General features: G+C 41.7%; 2 protein-coding genes across 2 annotated transcripts in view; one reads left to right on the forward strand and one right to left on the reverse strand.

Annotated features, from left to right (window-relative positions):
* dync1i2a (dynein, cytoplasmic 1, intermediate chain 2a) lies at nt 1-18,315 on the forward strand. The gene is made up of 17 exons (XM_063887477.1): nt 1-139; nt 1,607-1,724; nt 1,968-2,082; nt 3,333-3,420; nt 4,489-4,548; nt 4,875-5,015; nt 10,155-10,231; nt 10,410-10,572; nt 10,669-10,768; nt 11,613-11,738; nt 13,603-13,749; nt 13,836-13,949; nt 14,680-14,813; nt 15,933-16,077; nt 16,740-16,880; nt 17,055-17,180; nt 17,408-18,315. Exons 2-17 carry the CDS (start codon nt 1,617-1,619, stop codon nt 17,519-17,521), a joined length of 1,899 nt encoding a protein of 632 aa, XP_063743547.1. The 5' UTR covers nt 1-139; nt 1,607-1,616; the 3' UTR covers nt 17,522-18,315.
* Nucleotides 18,267-27,341, reverse strand: part of LOC134867129 (electrogenic aspartate/glutamate antiporter SLC25A12, mitochondrial-like) — a 20,345-nt gene continuing 11,270 nt past the window's right edge. Inside the window, 10 exon segments of the mRNA XM_063887472.1 lie at nt 18,267-18,845; nt 19,437-19,527; nt 19,686-19,844; nt 20,429-20,537; nt 20,539-20,568; nt 21,876-22,016; nt 24,012-24,092; nt 24,289-24,341; nt 25,335-25,493; nt 26,802-26,883. Coding sequence (XP_063743542.1) covers nt 18,638-18,845; nt 19,437-19,527; nt 19,686-19,844; nt 20,429-20,537; nt 20,539-20,568; nt 21,876-22,016; nt 24,012-24,092; nt 24,289-24,341; nt 25,335-25,493; nt 26,802-26,883 — 1,113 coding nt within the window. The 3' untranslated portion in view covers nt 18,267-18,637.

Consider the following 27,341-nt stretch of genomic DNA (forward strand, 5'->3'; position numbering starts at 1 on the left):
ACCTCGGATGCCAGCAGCACAGCTACGTCAAAGCAAAGTGCGTCTTTTTGGCTCTTCCCAGCATCCGTAGTTTGTTGGCAGCCCGTTTGTTTTGGCTTGTTCTTTGGCATCTGGTGTCAGGTAGAAAACCTGATCAAAGGTTTGTAATCTACACATGCATTTCATGTTAGCTGTAGTATCACACGCTTGTATTCTTTCTGTTTTCATTGCTTTGGTTGTACCCCAACTCTCCTATTCATTGTGCGGTCAGTTAAAAGCGCATGACAGCACTGCGGACCAGTTCACTGATTTAGCTAGCTGCTAACAAATAAAGCTAACTAAAAAGCATCTCTCAACACAAAAAGAGGCTTATATTGTTCAAGTTACATTTTATGTGAGATGAACACTTTTTATTTGAATATAAGAAATAACATATAACTGTGTGATCTTAATTTCAATGCATTGAACATTGTACAACAAAGATGGTAAGCTAGCCTTTTTAGCCATGCATAACAAGGAAGGTTAGCTTCGGTACAGGCCGATTGGATTCTAACAATCCCTGTCTTCTATGAAACTACGATGGGAATTGTACAATCAAACATATAATGGAGCAAGGTTGTCGTTTGAACGCGTTTACAACTTACGATATAAGTCAGAGACCAGTGACTAAAGCGGGCAGGATAGCCACATGCTAAGGGTGGGGCTCTCTGTTAGCTAGCTGACAATGACTGGCCAGCCGGACTGTGGTTTTAACCGACTTACACGTAACCTAGAGTGTTTGTGTCCAATAAGGAAGGATGTTTGACTTACGTAGCTGCAGAGAACACTGAAAACACTTCTGGATGGTCATGTTGGGTATTGTTGCTAGCTGCATACAATACTGTGCAAGGTGGTACTGAAGCTGAGAGCATCAGCTGTCAGGAAACGGTTGCCTAATAGTAGGAAGCCTTTTCTTTCCTAAACCCATCATTTCTCAGTTTTGTTGGTTGGAAAAGTATCTAGATGCTTAATTAAGGTAAAAGTACTGAAACAATAGCGTAAAAGTGTTCTCAGCAAAATGTATGGACATTATTTATCGTGACATAAAATGATTCCTGGCAGTTTGCTGCAGATGTTTTAGGTTGTGCTTATTTTACCCTTTTATTTATGGTTTGGAAGGTTAATAGACAGCATTGCATTATAGTTTTTTGAGAATGTATTTTCCAGCCGATCAAACAGGGTGTTTAGAGGTTTTAGTTTATTTATCTTAGGAACCACAGCTGGAAATACATTATGTTCACTGGACATAAAGTGTATGAAAATTGTTATCTGAATAATAACTGTCAGTCGAACAAAATGGAATAAAAAATACAATATTTACCTCAATACTTATGTAGTGAAGTATAATTATAACGTAGAGTAACATAACATTTAAATAGGCTTCTTAAGTTCAAATACCTTAGATTTGTACTTGTGTACAGGGTGAATAAATATACATTCCAGTACTGTTCAGTAGACAGTACAAACACAGGGAAGCTACTCCACCTCCAGGACGCCTTAATGCTTGTTTTTCTTTTGTCTGATATACCCAGTGTTTTAAATATATTTCTGAATGCAAGACAAACCAAAATGTGTTGTTTGTTTATAGCCGTGGCATCATGTCTGACAAAAGTGAGCTGAAAGCAGAGCTTGAAAGGAAGAAGCAACGCCTGGCTCAAATCAGAGAGGAGAAGAAAAGGAAGGAGGAGGAGCGCAAGAAGCAAGCGGTATGTTTAATATTTAAAATATTGTCAAAATGAATATGTAGAATATTTTTTCGATTCAAAAGCAAATTCTTTGCCTGCTATACTTAATTTCTGTGAGGTTTGATCATCTACATGCTGCAAGACATATTCTAGGCCACTATTTGTAGCAGCAGCTATGTCTTAGATATTCAGATGAATTGCTGTAATGTCAGATGAGTATTTAGAGAATTGCATTAATGGGTGAAACGTTGCTCTTGTTTCCAGGCGGACCAATTGAAAGATGCTGCCAATCACCAGGATGATTCAGACCTGGAGAAAAAAAGACGTGAGACAGAGGCTCTCCTACAGAGTATGGGCATAACCCAAGATACTCCTGCTGGTATGTAATACATTACTCTGTGGATTGTACTTTCGTACATCCTGTTTCATATATAATCTTAAATTCCTTTTTACAAACAAATAATCAGCAGTACCTCATTTGCCATTATATCGAACATACATTGCAATTATTTTATTAGGAGGGCCATATTTCTACACGGTTATTTGGCTCTTTGACTGGGGTTTGAGGGTGTTCAAATGTATTGCATTTATTATTCTGTCAGTAAATAGGATTATGAATTATAACAACAGATATATTATAGCAAACAAGTGGAATGTCCTTTACTTGCCAGTCAGCTGACTTCAGTACAGCTAATCCTATGTCGGGATTGTTGAAGACCAGACTGAAGGCAAAGAGCTCAGAAACAAGCAAGTGGTTAATAAGATAAGATGTAACTTCATTTATCCCTGTGGGGAATTTTAGGCGTTTATAGCATCAACAGGGTCAGAGTGAAAACATTTTCATATCAATTCAATCGGCTTAGCAGTCCTTTCTTTCTTTTTCATAATTTGGGTCCAACACCAGAATATTGTGTGCATGTAAAGATTGTCATTGTGGAAAATGTATGTTCAGCAAAACATTCATTATAAACCGTTGTGTTTACTTGCACTGTTACTTTCAGTCCCCTAAATTGAGATTATTGTTTTATAAATGTTTTTATGCTGTTCACAGGGGGCAGAGATTAAAGTGCCCACGTCTCATCATAGTAATTTCCGTTGAATTGTTCAGATTTTTTTCCCCAAGAAATGTGATACAGATACATTCTAACCAATTGGAAAAAGGGGGAAATGTATTTAATGTATAACTGCAACCTTACTCACTTATAAATAGAACAACTACGTGTAAATAAAATACCTGTGAAGATTGCCTAAATATATTTCAGTTCATTCAGAGGGAGATTGGTAGAGCACTGATTCGTTGCTAACAGCAGGTGGCAGAAGAGATCCATGATACAATCCTCAAGAGTCACAGGATGCAGACAAACTAGAATCAGAAATGGATACACATCAGAGTTTTGTCTCTTCTTCTAAATTATTGTATTTATTTAAAATAATAAATAAAGACATATTAAGTATAATAGTGTTGTTGAAACTTTTATTTGAAATACAGCTCTTGGCCACTGATGTCAAGGCCTTCAGGAAATCTACATTAAGATCGACACATTCAGCTTAAATGTATTTGTAGTCTCTTGTGAAAAGCTTAGTTTCTTGATACTGTAACAGATGATTATTGTCTGTCTCTCTATGTAGTCCCTGCTCCCATCTCGCCAACTACCAAATCGGCAGGCACACCGAGTGAGGCAGGGAGCCAAGACTCTGATGGAGCCGTGGGACCCAGGTACACACACACACACACAGTCATAGTCACAGTCACACACACACAAACACTGACATACATTTTCCTGACTTCTAGTACAGTACATTACAAGTGTGGAAACAATGCAAACACCATTCTTTATGAGGGATTAAGGACTTTTTCTCCACCTTAGGCACATTTTTAAATGTTTGGTGCTTTGTTGAGCTTTATATGTCATCATAAAAAAGTATTTGTGTGCTCTTTATGTGCTCAGTTATGCTTATGCCAGCAAGAATGTGATGTCAGCGTCCTTGTCACCGCCTCTCAAGCGCCTTATACATTGCAGATGTGTTGTACAGCTAATGAGTTGTTTTTGCTTTGCATCACTTTCAACTCCAGACAAAGGCGATGAATATATTTTAAGCATGATTACACTGAGCACGACTGAGCTAAAGTCCTTTGGAAAGTCTCATACCATTACAGTGAATGATGACGAGTTTATACCAACTGAGTGCATGTTTATTTAATTTGTGTGCCGTTGAATTAGGACGATCCTAAATTAACAATAAAACAGCAGGCTGCTGTGATGCCTGGGGGACTTCTTAACCCCTAATTAGAGCCCCTTCCCTGGGCTGAAATTCAAGCTCCCCCAGTGTCCCATCAGGCCGAGGGAGCTGTTCCCCCTACGTGTTGACTCATTTCCCTCACCAGCGTGGCCATTTCCTACACACATGGAGGTCATGTTTTCTCCCTGAGGGTTCTCTCTCTCTCCCTCACTCTCTGTCTGCACAACACTCAGAGCCTTTGGTGTGACACAGTTCAGGCTGTATCAGCCCCGCAGGCTGCACATTACACCCTGTGTCATCTCACTCTGAGAGGCTGTGTGTCCATGCATTTTAAGCATACATTCTTACATATTCTAGCTTTGTGCAGGCAGATTTATTTTTAAACTGAAAAACCACCCAAACAGATATTCAGTTTCAATTGTGTTTCGTTACCTTGGATCCAATCAGCATGTTGTGTGCCATAATGCTAACTTTATTTCCTCTCCTCATGTGTGCCGCCTTGTCTCTCTCACTAATGCTGCCTTGTTGCTGTGACACTAACCAGGACTCTGCACTGGGACTCTGATCCGTCCACTCTTCAACTTCACTCTGATTCTGAGCTGGGGTACTGGACACTCTCTTCTCTCCTTTCCTGGTCATTTTCCTTTCTCTCAATCTATGGCATGAGTACTTTGTCTTTCAAAGTCATTATTTGGTCAATGCAGTCCAGGAAGAAATAGTGCTCAGACAAAGCAAATGAATGTATTAACTGGTTGTTACACTAATCTGCAATCTATGCCATTCCATGAAACACAAATTTGCTCACTTACTTTTCCACTTGCTAAAAATACATGAAAACTGTTGTACAAAACAATACAAGAACAGTATTACTAGAGGTTTTGCATGTTTTTTGTTGTGCTGTGCAAAGTTTGAGTTTTTCTGTGCTTTTAGGCGTGGAACTCCAAAACTGGGAATGGCCAAAGTCACGCAAGTAGACTTCCCTCCACGTGAGACTGTGTCCTACACAAAAGAGACCCAGACACCTGTCGGGACTCAGCAAAAAGAAGGTGATTCTCACAATATATTACCTAGGTTAACTTGGACTAAACCAGGTTGGGTGTGTAGATGCATAAATAATGACGTGGTCCATTTAAATGTACAGCTTCGTTGATATCAAAAGCGTTGTTTAACAGGGTTTAAATTAGTAACGGGTCTTGGGAGATGTATGTGAGTGTACAAGTGGGAACCGGAAGTGAACAACAAGTGGAAGAGTTTTTATTTCAGATGAAAGTAAAGGAAAAATGAGGCCCAGGAAACATAAGAAGTCAAAAGAGAGATTCCATTCAGACAAGCCCTGCTCTCTGATCCTCACAACCAACTCTGCTTCGGTATAATTAATGAGCAGGATGAGAGGAGCAGTGACAGGAAGGAGAAATGCGATTGAGGGGGAAGATATGAAGCGCTGCGCATACGACTGCTTACCGCCTATGAAGCATGTCGATATGTATGTAATTGCTGCGCTGGAGCTTTCATGCGATTGACAAAAGAGAATATTTGGGCTACTATTCACACCACATGTTGAACACATGCTCCATAAAATATGCAATACTTGGTGGTGCCCTGCTTGTTCTTGGTTGATTTATGTCATGACAGGAGGCACACTCAAATCTTTATTTAGTTTTTTCAAAGAATTATAAAAAACATTCTTCAAAACTGCGCAAAGAAGTTGTTTATTTTTTATTTGATTACTTTTGTGGCCTGGGAACAAAGACGTCTTAATAATAAGTATAATATTTGACACAATTATGTAACAGTCGTTTATATTTCCTTTGAAATAAAAAATATGTTTTTTTTGTAAATTGACTGCTTGAAAAGCTGTTTTGAGGCTACTTTATTCACATAAAACAGCAACTCTTTTAATATCATTACATGTAAAAGCGATTAGAAACATAAATAAGACTGTTTTTTAAAAATTCTTCTGTTTTCCATACAGAAGAATCTGACCTACTTGTCGCTTATATTTCCCCAAGACTGTAATACGCTTACACAGTCGACTTCATATTTGACTGTTTGTATTTATAGACAACCCACGGTACCTGTTACCCTCTTACCTCATGCCAAAGTCGAATGTAGCCACTAGCTTCCTCTCCATATCAACAGCTGGTTACAGGTATCCTAGTCCAACTCCAAATAACAACACAACAACCGGTGCAAAATTGATGCAATACAACAGATTAACATTATGGAAATGTGACTTTATCTGGTGACAGGAAAATGACAGGGAAAATATCGACTCATGTTCGATCAATAAATCGTTGCACCCCTATAATGGATTGCCGGTCTTTATTCCCTTATGTTATGCGCAGTAAATCCTCCGGTGGTGTGCAGCGAAAGCAAGATGAAATTGTGTGCTTCTGTGGAAAACAATGAGCAGAGCTAGTGATGGATGAAGAGCATTCCTCTGTTCTCCATCGCTCTTTACTCTGGACTCTACTGGGCATTGTAAAAACTGTGTTAAACAACGATGGTTCCTGCCAGCTGTTCAACACGAGGCCCCCTTCCTCCTCTCTGCCACTATGTAATCATTTCATCAACTCCCTCGCTTCCCTGTCTTCTCCCTTCACCGAACAGGCACATAACAAAACACACTCAGTGACATTGTGCATTTTCACACCATCACTTCTGGCACTCGATGAGACGGCATCCTCTTCCCGGCTTGCTCCCCTCGGCGCATTTCTGATGTGTCGGGTGGCGTCAGGCCTGTTCTCTGATTGAGCGATTTATCATGTTGTCAAAAGGAGGCAACGGCGCGGCACTCTCAAGGTCAGCGGGCGGCGGCATTAGAGGGAGTGGCTGCCGTGCCCCGGCTCCTGCACACCAAGGGTTTTCCTACAGTGTGTGCAAGACACCGCACAGAAGGGAGCAACAGATTTCAGATTTTAACATCACATGCCCTACTGACCCAAACAAAAAACCCTGCACGGACGAGGAGAATGCATCATCGGGTTATGTGATTTGTTATAAGTGCAGACAGTGTTGCGTCATGAACCTGATATTCTTGTTGACTTTTCCTCTCAGATGTCTTTGAATTTTGACATGAATTCCTCTTTTCCTTTTGAACGGCATCGTTTCCTGTTTTTAATTTGAATTAGTCTATTCTGTCTGCAGCTACTTTTAGTAAATGTGTTGATTCAAGCCGTCACGCTGGTGAATATCTGTGCCATCGCTGCAGTATTCTCAGACTGCACTAGTAGGTAATATGCAGCATCAGTATGCACTCTTAACAAGAGGCTGTAATTATGGAGTAGGATATTGTTGGAGGTTGGTGTGTGTGTGTGTGTGTGTGTGTGTGTGTGTGGTTGGTCTGGTGCAGCGTTTAAAAAGGCTTTTCAGGAATTTAAGTATGTAGAGCAGCTTAATAAATGTAATATTTAATTAAATCCGATTGTTTTAATCACTCTGAATTCAGAGGAAGGTCAGAACTTTTTATCACAAAAGCCCTTAATGGCCTCCTAGTTTGAAGTGCCACTTGTTATTGTGGTCAGCTTTTATGCACTTGATTATTATCACTGTTAAATCTATTAATCTAATCTATTGTATCCCTCTGTCATACAGTAGCTTTCCATTTTTTATGGACGATTGGGAAGAAAATCTAACTTTTTTCTGAGTTTATAGTGATATATAAGCACCTTTTTACAAACCTGTTCTTATTCACAATTTACCAATATTATTTTTATATTGCCTGTGACAGACTTTGCTTTTAAATGAAGATAGTACTGGTTTAGGATTTCTGCTTACCATCGTGCTGAGTGTGATCTTTAGACCTCAGTGGTAGAGACATGTGTAGCCATGTTGAAGAAGTTGAAAACACTATGCTCCTGTTTCACAGACGACCGAGTGTTATCAGATTGACGGACATCTGACGTTTATTTGGCTTGCAGCAATTTCACATTTGCCACACAACCCTAAATGTTGGTGTGGCAAATGGAAAATGGTTGATCTCAGTTTGAATTGAATTGAATTCCTTTATTGTTATTGTATAGGAACAACATTTAAAAAGAGAGAGAGTGTGTGTGTGTGTGTGTGTGTGTGTGTGTGTGTGTGTGTGTGTGTGTGTGTGTGTGTGTGTGTGTGTGTGTGTGTGTGTGTGTGTGTGTGTGTGTGTGTGTGTGTGTGTGTGTGTGTGTGTGGGGTTATCGGTCTTTATAGAGGCAGGCATAGAAAAAAACCCTGCTGCACGAGCTGAAGTCAGACCCTTTTTGTGTGGGGACATATAGAAAGTGGAAGACACCTGCAGCGGAGAGCAAAGGTTGTTTAGTTTTATACTTTGAACATCACCGGCTGTATTTGCATTAATATATTGTCCATTCACTAAGACCTGTGATTAGCCCCCCCCCCCCTTCCTGGCCTGCACCCGAAAAAAAGCTTTTTATTTCTTAAGTGGAACAAAAGCCATAATTGAGGCTGCTTTGAGAGGAGGTGTCAGTGTATGGGACATCGGTGATCCGGGTGAATTCTGTTAAATGCATCCCCCCTCCCTTCCTCCCCCCACCCCCCCTCACCATCGTTCGACCCTACAACCCCCCTACACATCCACAGCGGGGTCACCAGGATCACTAGCTTTTCTCCAAATGGCCATTTTGCCTGGCAGGTGCATTATACCCTTTATTTTCAGATTGTCTATCCGCTCCTAATGCCTGGCAGGTTGATTGCTCTGGCTGCCTCACCAGGGAGAGGGCTGACGAGCACGGCCGGGACTCGCTGAAAGACAGTGATTACTGTTTTCCTTTAAGCCTGATTGAGGCCCTTGAAAGGAAAGATTTTAACCTTCTCCTGTTGGTTGCAGAGTATGGCCGTACATTGAAATGGCTTGTGTCATCAACCCGGTTCTGTAAACTCATCAGTGTACCCAATAACCTTCTTCGCCTAAACCTCCATCTGAGAAAGGGGATAAATCACTTTACGGACAAAGTGACGGATGACATTATCATTTAGATTATCTCCGTAGGAAGGAAATTCTGCCATGTGGTGCTGTCATCTCAGATGAACTATAAGGTTCATACTAAGGTAAACGATTGTAGGAACCAGGCGAGTATTTCCCGTTCTCTCCATGAATCTGTTTTGTCCTGTTTTTGCTATTATCTTTTTTTTTTACATTGAAAGCATAGGCAATATACTGTCTCTAGGAGATGTGTTTTGAAAAAGCGTGTTCGTCTTCTTTGAGGTACAACCGGTGTGCAGTTTGCCAGCTGGTCGGGCCTGTATTTTGTTGTACATTCTCTGAGGTTGAATAGGAGCTGCAGGACCTCCTGCTAGGATGGTAATTGCTAGGGCTTGCTGTTCAGGGAGAAGCTTGTCTCGGGGCAGCCAGGCGGAAAACCTCTGTGCCATCCCCATGCCACCTCTGAAGAGCAAAGACAATCCCAGCATCACCATCTGCTTTTGCACCATGCCGTCATCTGGCCGGACCAATGGGACGGGCCCGGGCAGCTGCTCCACACCCTCTGCCCCGCTGCCCTGTGGCCTAGAAGGGGGCAACCTGCCACTGGGACACAGAGGAAACGGCTACACTGACAGCTAGACTTTCTATTGAATGGCTAGAGTCTCATTAACAGTTAGGAAAGACAGGGGTCCCTTTGACAACAAGACACCCGCTGCGCTGTGTCCATTTAACACAAATGACAAACTTCCCTGCTTTAGAGGAGCAGGTCCCTTTTTTGAAAGGAGACATTGTGCTGACAAACCAAACAAATGCAAGGCAGAGATACAAAATCAGTCTTTGGTCGTGCCCATAATCACCGGGTGGAGCTTTTTATTGAAAAAAGGAAATAATTGATGTGAAAGACGTAGTGAGCAAAAGGTGTGAAACGCCTGCATGATCGCTTGTCACGTGGATGTGGTTACTTTAAATTGGATTTTTACATGTGAAGTGTAAAATAATCTTAATTTTCCCCAATTTCTTGTGGGGGTTCTTGGGGTACAAAACAGACCCCGAGAACCCCCACATGAATAAAGCTTAGAAAATGTGACGTTCTGTATTTGTAATTGTGAAAATACAACACAAGAGAAATGTATCAGAAAAATATTCTACAAACTGCTATAGATTAAAAGAGATGTATGTAGATGTCCTTTATATTATAAAAGAATCTAGAAACTTGACAATGTATACAACTTAACTTTGTATTTTCTGGTGTTTAACAAAGTTCACTTTCTTATCAGCTGAGGAAGAAGAGAGGAAGAAATTGCTCCAGTTGAACCAGCAGTGGAGACTCAGACAGAGAAACCGGACGAGAAAGATGAGGAGGAAGGTACTCCATCTCCACTGATGTTGCATACTTGTAATAGAAATTGAGCCACTTCAGTTTTACTAGTGATTTTTATAATAGTGGTTGCAGCGAAGTTTCTATTCCTGTAAAGCAGTGCATCACAGTCTTCATCCTAATGGCAGTGATCAGCAGTTCAGTGTGTCTGTATTTCTCTGTGTAGCACCCCCTCACGAGCTGACAGAGGAGGAAAAACTCCAGATCCTGCACTCCGAAGATTTTGCGAATTTCTTTGACCAGAGCACTCGCATTATTGAGCGAGCGCTGTCGGAGCATGTGGACCTCTTCTTCGACTACAGCGGCCGTGACCTGGAGGAGAAGGAGGGGTAATAATTGTAGAACTAGACAAGTACTTAAAAAAACACGGTAATTGGTTTCTGAAAGAGTGTTGTTATTGATTTATGGTGCTTTGTTTTCCCCAGTGAAATCCAGGCCGGGACAAAGCTGTCCCTCAACAGGCAGTTCATGGATGAGCGCTGGTCCAAGCATCGCGTCGTCACCTGCCTGGACTGGTCACCGCAGGTCATTTTTTTCAACAACTTGTTATAAGAACACCAATTGCTGAAATTCTTTCTTAAAAACACATTTGGAAGTTGTGTGCAAAATCAAAGGGATTTGCCTAAAAATGTGTTAAAACAGAAGCAATATGTCCATAAGTGTTGCTAATTGGCTGTTGAAACAACTTAGCTTTTCTCAGCCATAATGCTTTATGATTACATGGCTTGAGTTTGACAGCATTTACTTTTCGCCACAAGTCCCCCAGGAGAAGTAAGTTATGTCCCACACATTGTCACTCAGTCGGGAGTCGTAATGATTTGTTTCCTCTGGTGTCGAAGGTCATTTAATGCATGATTCTGCAATGGCTTCTGACAGTGATTGAACACCAGCTCTTTGTTCACTGTGTTTACCAGCTCAGAGCGATACCCATACCCTCGTGATTGGAAATTCAGAATTCTCAAACTGTAAATCTCAAGCAGCGGCAGAGGTTAATGGTTTGTTTACATCTGGGTTTCTGGAGTCATTATCTGCCCCTGTTTTTAATATGTGGTTCAGTGGGTTTTAGATTTTCAATTTGTGTCTCTGTTTTATTCCTCCGCCGTTTCTCGAAAGTGTTTTCAGAACAATAACTTTTGGGTTAAATTATGAAGAACAAAAAAATATAACAATTTGCTCAAGTTCCTAAGGGCGTGTTTGGGACATTTAGCCGAGCCATAAATCTTGAGGAAAGGTTACTCATTCTTTGAGGCATTCATAAGCACCACACAGAGCAGGCAAGGCTTTCCCACAAGGAGCCAAGCCTGGGGGGCATGTCTGCCTCCTCCCGACATTCATTTAGGCTGATTTTTTTCTCTTTTTCTGTCACCAGTATCCTGAACTGCTGCTTGCCTCATACAACAACAACGAGGAGGCTCCTCACGAGCCAGACGGCGTGGCCTTAGTGTGGAACATGAAGTACAAGAAGGCCACACCGGAGTACGTCTTCCACTGTCAGGTACCCGAAGAAAAAGCTTCTCTGCTTTCTGTCTCCCACCTCTCCCCCAAAGTGGGGCTCCTTCCATGACAAACTTGGAACACAGCCAACCATCCCCAGTGTGCTCCACCTTCTCTCTTCCTCCCACACCCCTCACCCTCCCGCCTTCATCCACATTGTGAGTTCACCATACTGGCATCCACCTCCACCACTTCTATCCATAAACACATGTTCACAAGGCGCCGGAGAAGACCTGTGGTGCAGGAGTTGTGTGGAATCTGAGCAGTGCTGCAGCAGCATTAAGTGTCGGGCAGGGCCAGTTATCATGTGCATCCAAACAAGGCCTCTGTGTTCAGACGGGCTAGCAGGGAGAGCAGCAGAGCTCCTCCGCTCTGCCCAGCCTTATTATAATGCCTGCCCCGAGGCTGCTACAGCAAGACAAGTTGAGTAGAACCACATGTTGTTGCCGCCACAGCGGATGTAGATGAAGGCATATTGCTCAGATGAATAAAACTGAACAGAAGTGTGAAGGCACATTTTTCCGTGCCTTAAAATCGGCTCATAATGAGCTATTCCCAAACCATGCGTCACAATTTTTGTCAAGAAAAGTCCCTGTAGGAAAAATACTGAAGCAAAATGTAAATCCAAAGTTTAATAATAATCCAAATCTTCCAGCCTCGAGGTTTGTTTTATTTGCAGTGTAAGAGCTGAGGCATGAGTGATGAAAGGTTTTGGGAGAGAGCGAACACACACAGCTCTGACTTAAAGATGAAGTTTGAAGTTTTCCATATTCTCATTATGCCAACTTGTTGCTGATATGAAACACAGCATGCACTGCATCCAGAACCTGATTGGACACAAGTTTGCCTTGTGGTCAGTTACCTCAGTGGAAAATCCTACCAAGTTAATTTCACTTTAGATTTGTGTCTCCATTTCATTGCCTCTAAAAATGACTCAATATCTTCTGAGTGAATTAATGCAGTTCTAATTGTTCTGAATGGAAAAGCCATTTCAGAGGAGGTATACACTCTAGTGAGTATCGTAAATACCAGTATGTTTGGACTACTCAGAGCTCAAGTCAGTATACACTAATTACACAACATAATAACGTGTAATAATAGTATTTTCCTGGAAACTATATCCCATAACTTGTCATAAATACCAGTCTCTGTTGCCATTGGCACCCATTTATGCATTCTAGATTTTATTATGGAGTATATTTGTTGGTTAGACAAGAATGAGGTATCATTTAGGTTATACTGCTCCTTTTTAGATGACTATATGAAACTATTGCTGACTATATCTCCCAAATACTTAACATAAGAGCTCCTGGGCATTGACTAATGGTGTGCCTCCTGCTGAAAATAAAGAATTGTGCCAAAGAGGGCAACATGGCAGAAAGGTTCCTATAATATGGAGACTTTTATGGCCTAATTTAGCAATTCTACAAAAGGAATTAGTAATTAGATTATCAAGTTCTGCAAGAAATGTTTGAGAAAACCACAAAACAATTTAAAAAATACTCCGTTGTTTGGATTAGTAATAGTTTGTCCCTCCAGCTATTCCCAGCTCCCTTAAATTAGGGTGACCTCATACCTCATAACCCCATGCCATAGGATATCTGGCGTTCCTTGAGCAAGCAGACCTCCTTATGGCTTGGCAAAGTTTCTTTAGGTTCATTTAAGGTTTCTTATCCCACCACAAAAAAGACGAGGACCATTATTTCAGCCCTTGAACCAGGTTTTTGTAACCTGCATGTTAAGGGCTGACATGAGGAATGAAAATGTGAGGGGAATTTTCATTATTCACTTGAAACAGGTTTTTTCATCGCTGGAGAAGCTAAATTGTCCCATCTCTTCCTCTTATCTTTCCCTCTCTCTGACAGTCTGCCGTTATGTCGGCTGCTTTTGCCAAGTTCCACCCCAACGTTGTGGTGGGGGGTACGTACTCGGGGCAGATCGTACTGTGGGACAACCGGAGCAACAAGAGGACCCCGGTGCAGAGGACCCCCCTGTCAGCAGCGGCTCACACGGTACTCTAAACGACCGACACTGTGGGATCACACTTTAATTTCACCGTGTCAGAAGAGTAACAATGTCACCCTCACTCTCTTTGCAGCACCCTGTGTACTGTGTGAATGTGGTCGGCACCCAGAACGCCCACAACCTGATCAGCATCTCCACTGACGGCAAGATCTGCTCCTGGAGTCTGGACATGCTCTCTCAGCCACAGGTAACATTTCTGTTTACATATATTATATATGATTACGAGGTTTATTTTATCCCAAATGCAAATAATATGGTCAATAACTATAGTTATTTTAAATAGCAGAGTGTAGGCCGTAGTTGGATCTGGATGTATGTAAATGATGTTTATTTGTTTATGTTAATATTTTCCAGAGTGAGACTAAAGTACATAAAGCCAATATTTGTATATTGTATATGTGTGTGGGTTCTTTCCTATGGGTGGTCTGAGGACTATTTTTTGAATGACATTAACGTCTCGGTGTTAAAGTTTTCACCATAAATTGAATTGCTTAGTTAATAATACATCACAGTTTAAGCTTAGTCTTTTCTTTTTGTGTAACTTCTGTCTCCTGAGTCTTTCATTCCACACACTTCCTGTCCATTTCATGCTAAATGTCAAACATTTTGGCTGGGCTGCTTCGTGTAAGCATGCCCCTTTGGTATTTCCCACCGACTTCAACCATATTTTCGTTTTTCTACAACTCATTTTTCACTTTCAAGGAAATTAACTTTGCTAGCTGTATCATTTCATCTGTGCTGCCAAAACCTCAATGTCAAACTTCCCTTTTTTTATAACGTGCTAGTTGAATTTAGATTATGCATTAATAAACTGTCAAGTGATTTTTATAGGTTGTGCTTGGCCGAGTTTGTGTTAACATAAATCGTGAGCTGGGAGCTTGTTAAACATGTTGTTCCATGTTGCCTTGCCTCCACAGGACAGCATGGAGCTGGTGTTCAAGCAGTCCAAAGCTGTAGCTGTCACCTCCATGTCTTTCCCTCTCGGAGATGTCAACAATTTTGCGGTGGGCAGCGAGGACGGCTCAGTCTACATGTCGTGTCGTCATGGAAGGTGTGTTCATAAGCAAACCGCTGGTCCCCTTTCTGAACGCCGCCAGGAAACTGAGGCGGCTTGTTGGGCCCACCTCGGACCGAGTGTCAAATAAATATAGCCCACTCACTTCCCAGTGCAACGCAAATCCAACACTTGATCTCCTGCTGTTTGAGGTTTCACTCCCGCCCAGTCATCCTGTTTTTCTTTTCCGCTTGTCAGTTATGTTTGCAAAGGTCGCTCAACATAAACAGGGCACACATGCAGGGGAAACAAATCATTTTTTCCTTGTACTTTTTTCTGCTCCTCAATACGTTTCGCTGGGTGAGAGAGTTTGTTTACAGTCGGTCTTCCCGGGGAGAATTAAAACTGCACTTCATCCCACAATGTTCTCATTTAAAACACCAGGGCTCCTCTCACGGTGGTTGGTCCTCTGGTGAAGAAGCAGAGAAAATGTGGCTTAAATCAGACCTGCCACTGAGTCGCCTGTTAGCACCACGGTAAATGTCCTGCAGTGTGCCCGGGGACCGCAGAGAGGGGATAGCTGCTAGGTTTTGCACGGCAGCATCACCTCTGTAATTGGGGGAATAATTTTCCAGCTCATTTACAATGGTATGATACTCTCATCGCAGTTAATAATGCATAAGCATCACTCATGCTGAGTATTTACCTCTCTACATTAATTATCAGAGCATCAGTTGGGTAACAGCTCTGCAACATGTGGGTGAGATGTTGCAGGCACTTTTTCCACCCTGCTGGTAATCACACCATATAAGTAAATGATTGTGATTATTAGGAATGTGAATACGTCCATCAGAGGGGCCTTCTCCCGTGCTAATGTAAGGGCAGGAGAATTAACACAGGAGTGTCAACTGTTTAAATTGTATTTAGTTTTTTCCTTTAATGCAATGTATGGACTTCAAACATTATCACAACTATAGGTCAACACTGGATGATATTTAATTACATTTCTCATGCTCGATTTGAAGGAAAACAGGCTATTTTTATTTTATATTTAAAAATAAATAAATGTTATTCCTTTTGTCTATAACGAAAACATCTCTCCCGTTATTAATTGCACTTTATTCTGTCTGTATGTTTTGCACTCACTCCCCACCTAATCTCCTCTGTGCTCTACAGCAAAGCGGGCATCAGTGAGATGTTTGAGGGCCACCAGGGGCCCATCACAGGGATTGACTGCCACACAGCTGCAGGGCCTCTGGACTTCTCCCACCTGTTTGTCACCTCCTCCTTCGACTGGACTGTCAAGCTGTGGAGCACCAAGGTCAAATCTGAATCTTGAAATACTCTGGATTATTTATATTTGATTTGGCTGAAAACGAAAAGACCTGTGTGAAGGGAAAAGTTTCCTCCCTCTCTGTGTTTTGTGTCTCGACAAGGTTTTATATAATCCAGCATTTGTTCAAGTTAACTGCAGTATAGTTCAGGATGAAAACCCCCAAAACTAATTTTACTCCTCAAATTTAAAAGCCACTACTAGCTCTGTGAGACGAATACAGTTTAAGCAATCTTACTGCTATGGAGCACAGTCAATGCTAACACGCTAATGCTTAGGAGATAGTGTACAGCTGATAAGAATGACTACAGTTTTGCATATATTTGTTCATTAAGCAACATATTTGACACGAGGTGGAAAGCTAGAATTCACCAGGTGTGAAATAAAAAAGTCCTTGAAAAATGTGTCAAAATGCTTTTCCCTGGACCAGAGTGATGAAGCTATTCCTTGAGCTTCACCACAAAAACAATCAGTCAATACAAAAAATGTGATATCCTAAAATCGTCATCACATTTTGTATTCATTAAGCATGCTTGTGACTATATCAAATGTGTATATCTTTTGTTTCTCTGTGTACATAGACAATGCAGCAAAGAAATAAACTCTTGAATCCTGTTTTTTTACCTTTCTTTTTTCTCCAATATGTGCAGAACAACAAGCCGCTGTACTCCTTTGAAGATAACTCGGATTACGTGTACGACGTCATGTGGTCTCCGACTCACCCTGCTCTGTTTGCTTGTGTGGATGGAGTCGGTCATCTCGACCTGTGGAACCTCAACAACGACACTGAGGTATCATCACACTCTTACTGACAGCTCACACGTATTTCCGTTTTCAGATTTCCTTTGAATCTAAAGGGAAGCGTCTACAGCCACTGTCAAATCTTAGATATTCTTCTTTGCTAAATAGAATTTGAAAAATAAAGGTTGCAGAACATATTCTCCCTCTTTTCATTGTTGTTTTAGGTTCCTACTGCCAGCGTCACAGTGGAGGGTAACCCGGCTCTGAACAGAGTGAGATGGGCTCATTCTGGCAAAGAAATCGCTGTGGGAGACTCTGATGGACGAGTTCTCGTGTATGATGTCGGAGAGGTGAGATGGCATGACTCTCTTCTTTTGGGTGTGCTCAGTCTTTTAGTAATTATCAATTCTGCCTCTTTTCATCCTGTCATGATTAGTGATTAAATCAGCAGCGGTAGTGAATTGAACTCAAATGGTTCTTTTGTTTATGTAACTAAGCTATTTTCCATATCAATACCATAATGAGCATTAGCTGTGATCCTTCCTGTATTTGAGCTTTTATTATTAACCCCCTCCAGCAAACTGCGGTTCCACGAATCGACGAGTGGACCCGTTTTGTTCGCACGCTGGCAGAGATCAACGAGAACAGAGATGATGCGGAGGAGCTGGCGGCTCAGCGTCTGGCCGCCTGATCTACTCGCCACAGAGGTGATGTTTAAGGGACCAGTGGCGCACTCATCAGCCCCAGGAAAAGATGTGATGACAACATGAACGGAGGAAAAAAGATCAGAATGACCTTTTGATTCCTTACACCTGCTTATTTGGAGGCCTTCTCAGTTAGCTGGACCGTCTTCCTCGGATTAACACGTGCGTCAGAGATATCCACCTCCGACACTAACATGAAGCCAAACTCACAAAACACAAAACCAGTTGTCCTTCTTTCAACAAGATGCCTTAATGTTTAATTTTTGATTGTAAAACCCCACCTGTCTTCGTTCATGCGCCTTATTTTTGAGATTTATTTCAATACATAATCGTTAACACTCATAGCTCAGCCCCATTTCCACCAAAGTTGTAGTAAAGCAATCACATCTTAACACGGGGAATGTAAACTAATAACTGTAGAACCATGTTGTCATCTCCATTCCTTTTAGACTTGATAACCTTATATTCACTTGATTGTAAAATACTGAAATCCAGATGTCTTTCTACTTTCTATATTGTTCTATACTGCACCAGTGTTCTCTTAATTGGTGCAGCTGGTTAGACTGGAGATAGTTGGAATATCCTTAATGCCTAAGAAGATGATCATGTATGCTGTAACTGCTCGGGGATGTCGTTTGTTGACAGGATCTGAACAGAGGCGGTTTGTTTCCTGAAGAATCTCAAATGTTGGTGTCAAAACTGATAATGTGCTTTTCACACTGTAGGAACAAACAGTTTGAATGATTTATTTCAATAAAATACAATAAATACATTTAAATTATTTTCCGAGTCCCTGGTCATGTTTTCAAAATGAACACTTTTGAAACATCTGTACATCCTTGTGTTTCTGAAGATTAGCTGACACATGCACACCAAAGCTATTGCACACCAGGAAGCGCAGTTACAATCATTTGTCATGCCATACTGTTCCTCTGTGCAGAAGTACAATATGTACAGTAAAGTTGTGCAAGCTATGTAAAGAAAATGCCATAAAGCCATACTCGTGCAGCATTCAAATTAAGACAACCGCTCAATCGCATTTAAACGTGGCTCAATAGATTCATTTGAGGAAAAACCTAAAGTAAACCTAACCACGGTGAGCCTTATGAAGCCTCGGGCTCTGTAACATGCACCGCTGCTTTGATTGCCTCCTCTCCAGAAGACTTGAACTTGGGCAGGTGCAGACCAAACTTCCTCTCCACGCCGGCAAAGGTTGCAGCAGCCAGATAGTAGCCGCCCACATGGTCTGCCGTCACAGAGGGGAGGTCGGGGACTATTGGTTTGTGAGTGGGCTCAGAGCCGGCAGGACGACTGAGGAGAGAGTGAGACTAGGGTGAGACACTTCTTAATGCTGAATAGAGGTAGTTACCTGTGAAGATCGGGTTAAATTCAGAGGTGGGCTAAGAAATAGATGTTTTACTTAAGTGAAAGTACAAAAGCTAAGAAATCTCTACAACAAGTAAAAGTCCCGCACATAAAATCTCAATTTAGTAAAATCTCAATTTAGTAGGCAAGTAAAAGTAATTACTCTGCACAACAGCCTCATCCATATCAATACATATTATAGGTGTGTTATCACGTTATTGTTACATCTGGTAAAGGAAGCGCTTGTTTTTTTTAGTTGTATTTTTTTTTTACTGTTTATACTGCCGGGTTGGCTCTGAATTTCTCCAATTCATACATTAATCCTAACCTCTTATAATACATGATAAATACTTTCTTATTAATAGTTGGTGGTAGTAATTCCAAATCTCCAAAGTAGCTAGAGTTATCTGATCATTTTAATTGAGTACAAAGTACAATCTTTGCCTCTATTAAGTGAAGTAGAAGTATAAAGCATAATTGTACGTAAGGCTGCAGCACTTGAGTAAATGTACTTGGTTACTTGGTTAGAGTACTTACTGTCCTCCAAAGTCCAGGTAAAGCCATCTCTGTAACAGTTCATAAGTCACCAGGGTTACACCAAACTGCGGTGAAGATCTGCAGACTCGAGCTAATGGAAGATGGTAAAAAAAGAGCAATGTAGGATTTAATATTCTTTCTGTGTATTCTGGACAATTACAGCCACCACAGCGAGCCTCATCTCCCATCTCCCAGTCATGAAACCATTTATAGGACTGTGTGTGTGCGTGCGTGTGCGTGTGCATTTACCTCCTGTGCCCTTCCAAAACGCCCTGAAACCTTCCTCCTTGAGGATCTTCCTGAAGCAGTCGATCACACCGCTGTAGGACGTCTGGCCTGCTCGGGCCGCCACCTGGAGCCTGGTCTTGATGACATCAGCAGGGGTCACCAGCGAAGCCGCCGGTATACCTGAGGAGACGTTTCACAACACACATAATGAAGCACTCTCACTATGCACAGATGGGTGTCACATCCTCACATCCCTGCTGTAGCATCATGCAGGGCTTGAAATGGGTATTGTGCTATAGTGTGATATGACAAAAGCACTGTATATACATTTTCTATACAGCAAGGGTCTTCCAATACAGGGAATACATTTATTTTTGAAAATAACTAGCTCATTCCTGTCTTTCTTCAAGTTAAAATGCCAAATATTCACTAGTTTCAGTTTCTCAAATGTGAAGATTTGCTGCTTCTCTTTCACATAAATGATAGTAAATGAAATATATTTAGGCCTAGGGCTGTTGGAAGAACAACATATGGAATTTGAAGATGCAAAATTTAAAATAATAAATAAGTATTTTCTGTCATTTAACTGAAAAAAATTACAATCCATTATTAAAAATAATACGCTTACAGATGTTGGAGATACAATAGGAGATAAATAAGGAAGTACAAAGAAGTGGAAACAAAAATGCATTTCTTGGGGCAGAAAATGTGACACTTCCCTCATTTAATCTCCAGAGACGCTGAGCTTTCCAGATGTTTGTTACCTGCGATAGCTCCAGCAGTGAGCAGCTGTAGAGCCCCCAGCCTTCCGTCCTCATCTGCCAGTTTCGCCTTGGTGTGGGCATAAACAGGAAAGTAGATGGCGGAGAAAGGGGATGTCACGCAGGAAGCAAGCTTTGGCTCCCTAAGAGAAAAAAAAGAAGATCAATTTAAATACATATACATCATGAGGGAGTCGTTGAGGAGGTTTGTCTTGGGGATTAAGTGGTCTGGGAGCCGTCTTGTTCAACCTACAGGGGGCTTTAGTGTTGATGATGGAGCCAAAGAGCCCCCAGGCAGAGCTGCAGCACTGGGCCTCCAGAGAGAGATCCATCACACACACACACACACACACACACACACACACACACACACACACACACACACACACACACACACACACACACACACACACACACACACACACAGAGAGCACAGCCATGGACCCTGGTGTGCTGGGTTCTTCTGCCAAGAGGAAGTCAGCTTTTCTTTTTTTAACAAGCCACACACTGTCTGCTACTCATTAAAATATGGAGTATGAACACATGACTTAAGCAGCAAGTAAACCCACAAGGACCTGGAAAAGGAGCAGTAGCAGAGCATAATCCCTCACTAATTTGCTTTTGGTTTTTAGCCACAGCTCCTTTTTGCATGTTTGACACTGCATTTGAAAATTGCAAACAGTCAGCAAAAGGAAGGTTTCATATTAAAATGTGATGGTCTGATCCCTCCATTATGTCTGTGTACACACACAAATCTTTGTTCCAATACAACAATATTTTATGTATGCATCATTACAGGAGTAAACATCCAATCACATGTTAATATACAATTGTGAAAAGGAAAATGTATTTTATGAAGAACTGTATTTATTTTCGTTTTTTGTATTTGCACAATAATAATTCTTTATGCATAAATATCTTTCAAAAACTAGCATTTTTAGCAATTAAAGTACCCAACAATATAGATGAAATAACTCAATCAACTAAAGAATGATATAAAAATACTTTTTGACAGTTAATGCATCAGAAATAATAACCACTTTTACTTTAAAAAGTTGAACCTGCGAAAATTATACTGATTTTACTTATTTTAGGTAGTATTTTGCATGAAGGGCCCTTTATTTTGATCTTAGTGCCGTATTGTGGTATTGTTACTATTACTGAAAAGTGTAGCTGAATTGTTGGTTTATTAATAGTTAATTAGATTTGCAACTGTATACTAAATAATCATTTATGTAATTGTTTGAAAGAAAGCTGTCTTTACTGCCACTTTAATTATTAGTTATTTTTAGATTGTTGTCTAAAAATGTCTTCCCCCAAACCTGTTCTATTGTGACTCTAAACACTGCACAATGAATAAACCCCCCATGTTTTTAGTGTTGCACCTTTGCCCTTGTGTGGCAGCGGTGGATGCTGCAGACGTCCCGGTGCTGCAGAGGTGCTGACCTACCTTGTAAAGGCCAAAGAAGCCCAGCTCTCTCACAACAGTCAGGGCTCCGACCCTGGGGCCCGTGGTGATCTCTCCAGCCACCTGCAGACGGATCTTAACGATCTCCAGGGGATTGGTGAAAATCACCTGGGAAGCTCCAGCCTGCAGGAGGAGCAGGACAAACAAACAGCTGAATGGTGGTTTTTATGCACTCAGACTTCTTGGACAAAGTGAGCTTACACATCTGAGGGGTGAACTTTTGGGTGAAAATGTAATGATGTGTAAGCATTTTCTAATTATCTCAGTAAACTTCAGCACAAAGGGCACCTTTTCCCCATGATCTGATTCCATATAGTACGAGAGTGGCCTTGACAGGAGGAGGAAAAAGCAGCCATTGATAGAGGAACAACCGGGGTCAGAGCAGAGCAGGCGTAGGGTGAAGAGAAGCCCTGGCTCATGGTTGGGAGGCTGTGACCCTGGCATCGGCCCTCTGCCCCCTCGCCCCCCCTGAGGCACCTCCTGTTGCAGGGTGAGCGGCCTAGCCTGGCCTCGCCCCGCACACTTCCCCAATTCACCCCAATTCCCAGGGGAGAGCACTGAATCACTCGGACTGCTTGGGGTCCGGGCGAGCAATGCCCTGAAGGCACAGCATCCTCTGACTCAGACACATTTATCACCCTCCCCAAATCTAATCAGGCCCCAGGATGGCTGCTGGTGACATTCAGGGCAGGGGTCTTATCTGTAAACATCCGAGCAATGGTCTAAAAAAAGATCTGGCACATTTAGTCATTTTCAAAGTGGAAGGGGGGAATATCCGCCGCTCTGAAGATTGATGCATTCGACCCGTCTCTTTTATCTCCTTCTCCTCTGATGGGAGTGATAGTTGACCAACAGATTAAACACACTTTTAACTTTCTTAAAAAAACGTGAAGATTTCATCCTGTTCATATGATAAAATGTAAAAGTAATACAGGCCATAGATTGAATGTATCCTGAGATGTTAACATGTATTGGAAACATCCTTGTTGTCCTGCAGTGTGACCACGCCTCAGGTATGTACCGCGTTGTCAAACTCAATCACACTGAGCTAGAGCCAGCTTCATCCAGGACCCTCCAGGGCCTCTTCCTACAATTACACCCTGACAGGGGTCATGACCCCGCAGACCCCGCTCCTCTGTGAGCAACCTGCAGGCTCTGCTGCAAGGACGGCCTGTTTCACTTCCCCACAGCCAGAGTGAAGGAATTACATCTTTAATCTAGAGTTGCACTCAAAGGTGTTATTATTTGACAATTTAGTCAAGATAAACAAAAAAATAATCTATGATTCAGGGGCAAAAATTACATTGAGTATGCCGAAATGTAGGTTGCCAAAAATAATATTTCAGTTTAGGAGCCAAGAAATACAACTCCTTACACAAACCAAATGAATGAGTGATCATTGAGGGAGTTTAAATGATGACCATGTGAGAGAATAAAAAATGCTAACATCTCAAATAAATAACAACTAGATAATCTGGATAATGTGGCTTAAATACAAACGAGTTCAAATCATATTAGGATGAAAAACTCTCCAAGGTCCATCATCAACATACAAACAACACTCTGAATTATGTTTTCCTTTATAATTTCTAGTGAAGTGTTATTAAGTACATCTAATCTATTACTCAATATGAGGTACATGTGTATGTTTACGCTACACAATGACTATTGTTCTGCAACATCAGTTTATTTACTTCTGATAAAGAACATTTAGCTAATAAGTCTTTGGGATTCTCAATGAAGAACATTTACTTGTTTTCATATTGCAGTTTTGGTAAATTTACCTAAATAATCTGAATACTTCATCCACCACAGTATAGAGAGTTTTAAAAAATGTATATCATAATGTGCATCCAATATGCATGTAGTTTAAAAATATATATTTATCCTATAAGGGAAAAAGCTAGTCCATTATACACGGAAAATCTCATTTTAAATGTAGGATTTAAATTAGTAGTAGCATTTAAATGGTATTGTTTACCATCGTAAAATAATGTCCAATATTTAAACAATTATTCAAAATCATGTATATTTTGCACATATTTTCAGTGTTCCTTTACTTGGTTCCTGGTTCATTTATAGACTGAATTTAAAAAAGATCCCTAAAGTAGTGCTTACACATCCACCAGCGAGAATCTCCCCAGGCAGAACGATGGTATTATCGTCTGTGGTGAACTTGTCTCTGACAAAATCATTCACCTGAAAATAAAAGACATGAAGAAAAAAGGCAGATGAGACACAATCCCAATGTTGATAGCAGGGCATTAATGTTAACTTGTGGTTGCAGTCAAATCTTGATTGCAGATAGTGTGTTTCTCCTGCGCTGTGTGCATGTTTTTCATTCACAGTGAATTATTCGGAGCAACTTTTTGAGCTACACAGTGGAATGACTTGCCGTGAGTTTGATAGCTTTCTCCGGGGCAACGCCGATGAGCTGCGGGAGCAGACCTGCAAAATATTATTCATAGGTACCATTAGATTACCTGGCAGAGAGAGACGGAGAGAGAGAGAGAGAGCGAGAGAGACAGAGTCTGGCTCCAAATGAATGCACATTTTTTATCTTCGCTGAATGAATGCATCTACTGACAGCTAGAACAATGTAAGCTGCAGGGTTCTTGTGTGCGTAAAACAAACCCATAAATATTTACAGATGTGGCTGATACATCAGATGCATTACAATACAAAGGTCCCATTGAAAGTTAACAAAAGTCCAAAAATATGACACTAGTGGTGTGTATGGGATCAGCATTGTTGAGGCCTGATCCCACTGTTGGTGAGGAACAGAGAGAGCTGTGTGGTCACGGACAAGATCGAGGGTGGAGGGGGGGGGTGGCTGGGTGCTACGGTGGCGATAACCGCCATACTGTTTCACCGTCTGTCCTTCATCAAGCCAGATAAACTTCTGAAGGAGCTGCTGAGTGACTGCTGCTGGTATGCAGCCAGAAAACAGCCGAGCGTGTCTGTCTCCAAGTCAATCACCCTCTTATCATGTGCAAGAGAGGAGGCAGGAAGGCAGAGGGGAGCAGATCAGAGCAACAAAGAGCTGCAGTGGAGGAGGTAGCAGTAGATGGCAGTCTTGACTTCCCTCATCTGAGCAGCCCGAGGGTAGAAGTGTTGTATATCACAAGCCTTCAGCACCATTATCACACAGCCAGGCAGAGGCAGATCACACACTGCTGCTACATGAGTTCTGCTGCTCGTTTTCCTCAGGGAGCTCTCCCAGCTATCGAAATAATGAAAACGCGACCCCTGGGTGTTGCTTTATTCACCGCTGAACAGGGAGGGCAAAGGTTTCTGGTATCAATTAGCAAACTATGCTGCTGATATTAGCACACTGACAAATCCTAATGCTTTCCCATCAGACGGTTTGTTTTGCACGAGAGCCATATGTTGGCCTGCACAGATTTCCTTTTACGCACTGTAAAATCTGCTAAGGATTACCTCTGTAGAATCCGAAGAAGCCCTCGTAGCGGAGCACTTTCTTCGCACAGTCAAAGCTGTTCTTGTACATCAGCTCTCCTACGAAGGAACCTGTGGAGCGCTGGTTCTGCATGCGCGTCTTCACCAGATCGATGGGGTACACAGCCGTGGCACCGGTCGCTACAAAACACACACATTTGCTGTTAATGGTGGAAATCTTTGTTTTGTTTTTATAGAAATACATTTTCAGGAATCATCTCAACAACATTTTACATAATTATGTTAACTCAGATGTATTACCTTGTATGGTTTTCTTAAACACATACTTACAACTCTAAGGGTCATTTTGTGTCATTATTAATTATTATTATTATTTAATTGTTTTTTCTATTTAACGTCAGAAACAGTTTAAAATCCTCATTTTAATTTCACAAAGACCAATTTGGCATCTTTACTTTCCATGTTTTGACCTAACAAAAGTCCAAATCCTAAATATATCTTATAATTTCTGCAAGAATAGCAGCAAATCCTCACATTTAAGAAGCTAAAACTGGTTAATATTTAGCCTTTTTGCTTGACAAAAATGGTTGCTTTTCTAAATTTATTTTCTCTAGATCCATTTAAAGATTAACTAATCTCTTCATCTCTAAAACAACCTTTTGGAGCTCTAACACAGTTCCCTTGGTGCATATAAGTCATCTCGTCACCCTTTTTCATTTGTTATTGTCTTACAAAATGTTCCTGCAATAATAATTCTACAGAAATGTTTGGGGAGAGGTCGATTAGTAATCTAGAATAAACTATTAAAAAAACTGTAATTGAGCTCTTATTAGGAAATCTGGTAACTGTGGGAAAACTGTTTGAGGAGGCAACGCTGCAGCAAGTTACACTAAACTCTGCTCTGTAGCAGCTTTACTTGTCTTGTCTTGTCTGACATCAAAGGCTGCTGTGAAACCTCTCCTCTCGAACATGCAAACACCTCAGTCAGCACAGAGGCCGGGTGAGGAAGAGCTTTTCTATGGCAGTATCACCACCAGATAACTACGGTATATTTCTCTTTTTGACCCTGCATGAATTGGCCTCTGGTGAATGAGGATTGATAAGTCTTTGCGTGTTTAAGAGAGAGCGCACACACACACACACACACACACACACACACACACACACACACACACACACACACACACACACACACACACACACACAACTGTGCAGTTATGTCAGACGTTCCTTGTATCAGTGCTTCCAGTGTAATTAGACAGAGATTCCAGAGAGTGCGGTTCCGGAAGATTTGTGTCATTCCAGAGCTCCGACTCCAACGACAGCCTGGAGCCACCGGTGGCACGGCAGCACAATGCCGGAGCCTCACATCCCAACCCTTCTCAGATACAGCACAATGGCCGGCCCCAGGGCCTCAGCGCGCCAGTCTGGCCGGCTAAGGTTACCCCTCGGGCGGGCCGGGGGCTCCGCTGCAGACATGTCACTCACCTCCAGCGATTGAGCCCAGAGAAAACCTGTAGGCACACTCTGCAGCCTGGAGCCAGATGGGCCGAGACGTTTCGCGAGGGTGCTGTGTAGGAGAAAAAGACACCAGTGGTCAAAAGAATCTGGAGAAAGACAAGGGGGGGTTCGGAACACTAACCATGAATCGGCTGGCTATTAAACTATAGCGAACCAGATACATCGTGGAAAGAAAATGCTGTGCAGAACTCAACAACGGAGGGAGGCAATGGAATGTCACATAACGTCTAATTCATCATCTGCCGGTATTAAATGTCACAGACAGGCCAGTCTGGATACAGTAAATGACTGTGTGAACCTGCAGCTGAGTTTTCCACACATGCTGCATGTTGGAGGCCAAGAGCTAAAGATCTTCTTTTATTTTTACAACAAAGTTTAGTTTCTCCCTTATCTACTTGATCTCTGGATTGGTGTTTGATGTTGAAAGCAGAGCCCCTTTGTTTTCACTTTGGTACAAGGGGAACAGATTAGCCCCACAAGCCTTTTCCATGTCCAGATAAGTATCTA

Source organism: Eleginops maclovinus, chromosome 7, assembly GCF_036324505.1.
Source record: "Eleginops maclovinus isolate JMC-PN-2008 ecotype Puerto Natales chromosome 7, JC_Emac_rtc_rv5, whole genome shotgun sequence".
In the NCBI taxonomy this organism is placed as follows: domain Eukaryota; kingdom Metazoa; phylum Chordata; class Actinopteri; order Perciformes; family Eleginopidae; genus Eleginops; species Eleginops maclovinus.

Bases quoted from the DNA above. Each gene is read 5' to 3' on its own strand.
- dync1i2a (XM_063887477.1), top strand. From the start codon at position 1,617: ATGTCTGACAAAAGTGAGCTGAAAGCAGAGCTTGAAAGGAAGAAGCAA. The intron at 14,814-15,932 runs GTGTGTTCATAA...TGTGCTCTACAG, and splicing joins ATGTCGTGTCGTCATGGAAG to CAAAGCGGGCATCAGTGAGA. The intron at 16,881-17,054 runs GTATCATCACAC...TTGTTGTTTTAG, and splicing joins ACCTCAACAACGACACTGAG to GTTCCTACTGCCAGCGTCAC.